The following is a 1,094-nucleotide window of genomic DNA, read 5'->3' on the forward strand; positions in this document are numbered from 1 at the left end:
AATGCCACCCGATAGCCGTTGTTACAACCTTTCCCCTGTGGAATGTCCTTCACCAACCTGAGTTGGTAGGTCGGTTGGCCTAATGGGCAATTGAAATTAGCGAATTTGATATTAAATAGTAGCCTAGTACTACGATTAAATCACATATTTTGGTCGACTTTGTGACCAATTTTAGTCCCGGGTTACTGCCTTTGGCTGCTCGAAAAGCGGTGATGGTGTCGGAAACGACATCAGGAATTTGGACCTTGTTCATGGATAAAGCTTCCAATATGAAAGGTTCCGGGCTTGGGGTGGTCTTGATCAAGCCTTCGGAGGAAACCCTAAGGCCGACCATAAAAACTATTTTGCTAACTAACAATGAAGCCGAGTATGAGGCTTTGATTGCAGGACTTGAACTGGCCTGGGGACTTGGCTCAGACGTCATAGAAATCAAATGTGATTCCAAGCTGGTAGTAAACCAAGTATATGGAATCTTCGACATGAATGAGGAATGCATGCAACAATATGTGATTAAAGTTCAAACTTTGCTTACACGATTCTGGGAGTGGTCGATCACACACATCCTGAGGGAAGAGAACGTAGAAACATATGCATTGTCCAATTTGGGGTCATCCATTGAGATGAAAGGGTCTGACTCTGGTGTTGTCATTCAACTCATGCATTTGGTACTGGATGTGGCCGGCTATTGTAAAGTGAATATAACCAACCTAGTTTGGGACTAGAGGAATGAATTCATTGATTATCTTCAGCATGGCAAACTGCCCGAAGACCTGAAAGCTTCCCGGACACTACGCACCAAAGCGTCTCGCTGCAGCCTTTTAGGTGGAAAGTTATATAGGATATCATTCCAAGGCTCATCGACTCAGTGTTTAGGAGACTTAGAGGTGGGCTACGTAATTAGAGAAGTCCATGAAGGAATTTGGGGGAACCATTGTCACGATCCAAAACGATGGGCCGCAACGGGCACCCGGTACCTTGCTTAACCGAGTACCAACATAACGTATCTTTTCATGTCATACTTTCATGAATAGCTAAGCCGGAGAGGCTGCCGTGAAATAGGTAAAATACAACAGGTAATGCCAACTTATACATAA

The 1,094-nt window shown here is 44.2% G+C and overlaps 1 protein-coding gene across 1 annotated transcript; it reads left to right on the top strand.

The window, feature by feature from the left end:
• Positions 1-212: 212 nt before the first annotated feature.
• LOC138887690 (uncharacterized) lies at positions 213-722 on the top strand. The gene has a single exon (XM_070169468.1). The coding sequence runs from the start codon at positions 213-215 to the stop codon at positions 720-722; it is 510 nt and encodes a 169-aa protein (XP_070025569.1).
• Positions 723-1,094: the final 372 nt, after the last annotated feature.

Source organism: Nicotiana sylvestris, chromosome 3, assembly GCF_000393655.2.
Source record: "Nicotiana sylvestris chromosome 3, ASM39365v2, whole genome shotgun sequence".
Classification (NCBI taxonomy): domain Eukaryota; kingdom Viridiplantae; phylum Streptophyta; class Magnoliopsida; order Solanales; family Solanaceae; genus Nicotiana; species Nicotiana sylvestris.

Excerpts from the sequence above, each read along its gene's own strand:
- LOC138887690 (XM_070169468.1), top strand. The coding sequence starts at position 213 with ATGGTGTCGGAAACGACATCAGGAATTTGGACCTTGTTCATGGATAAA.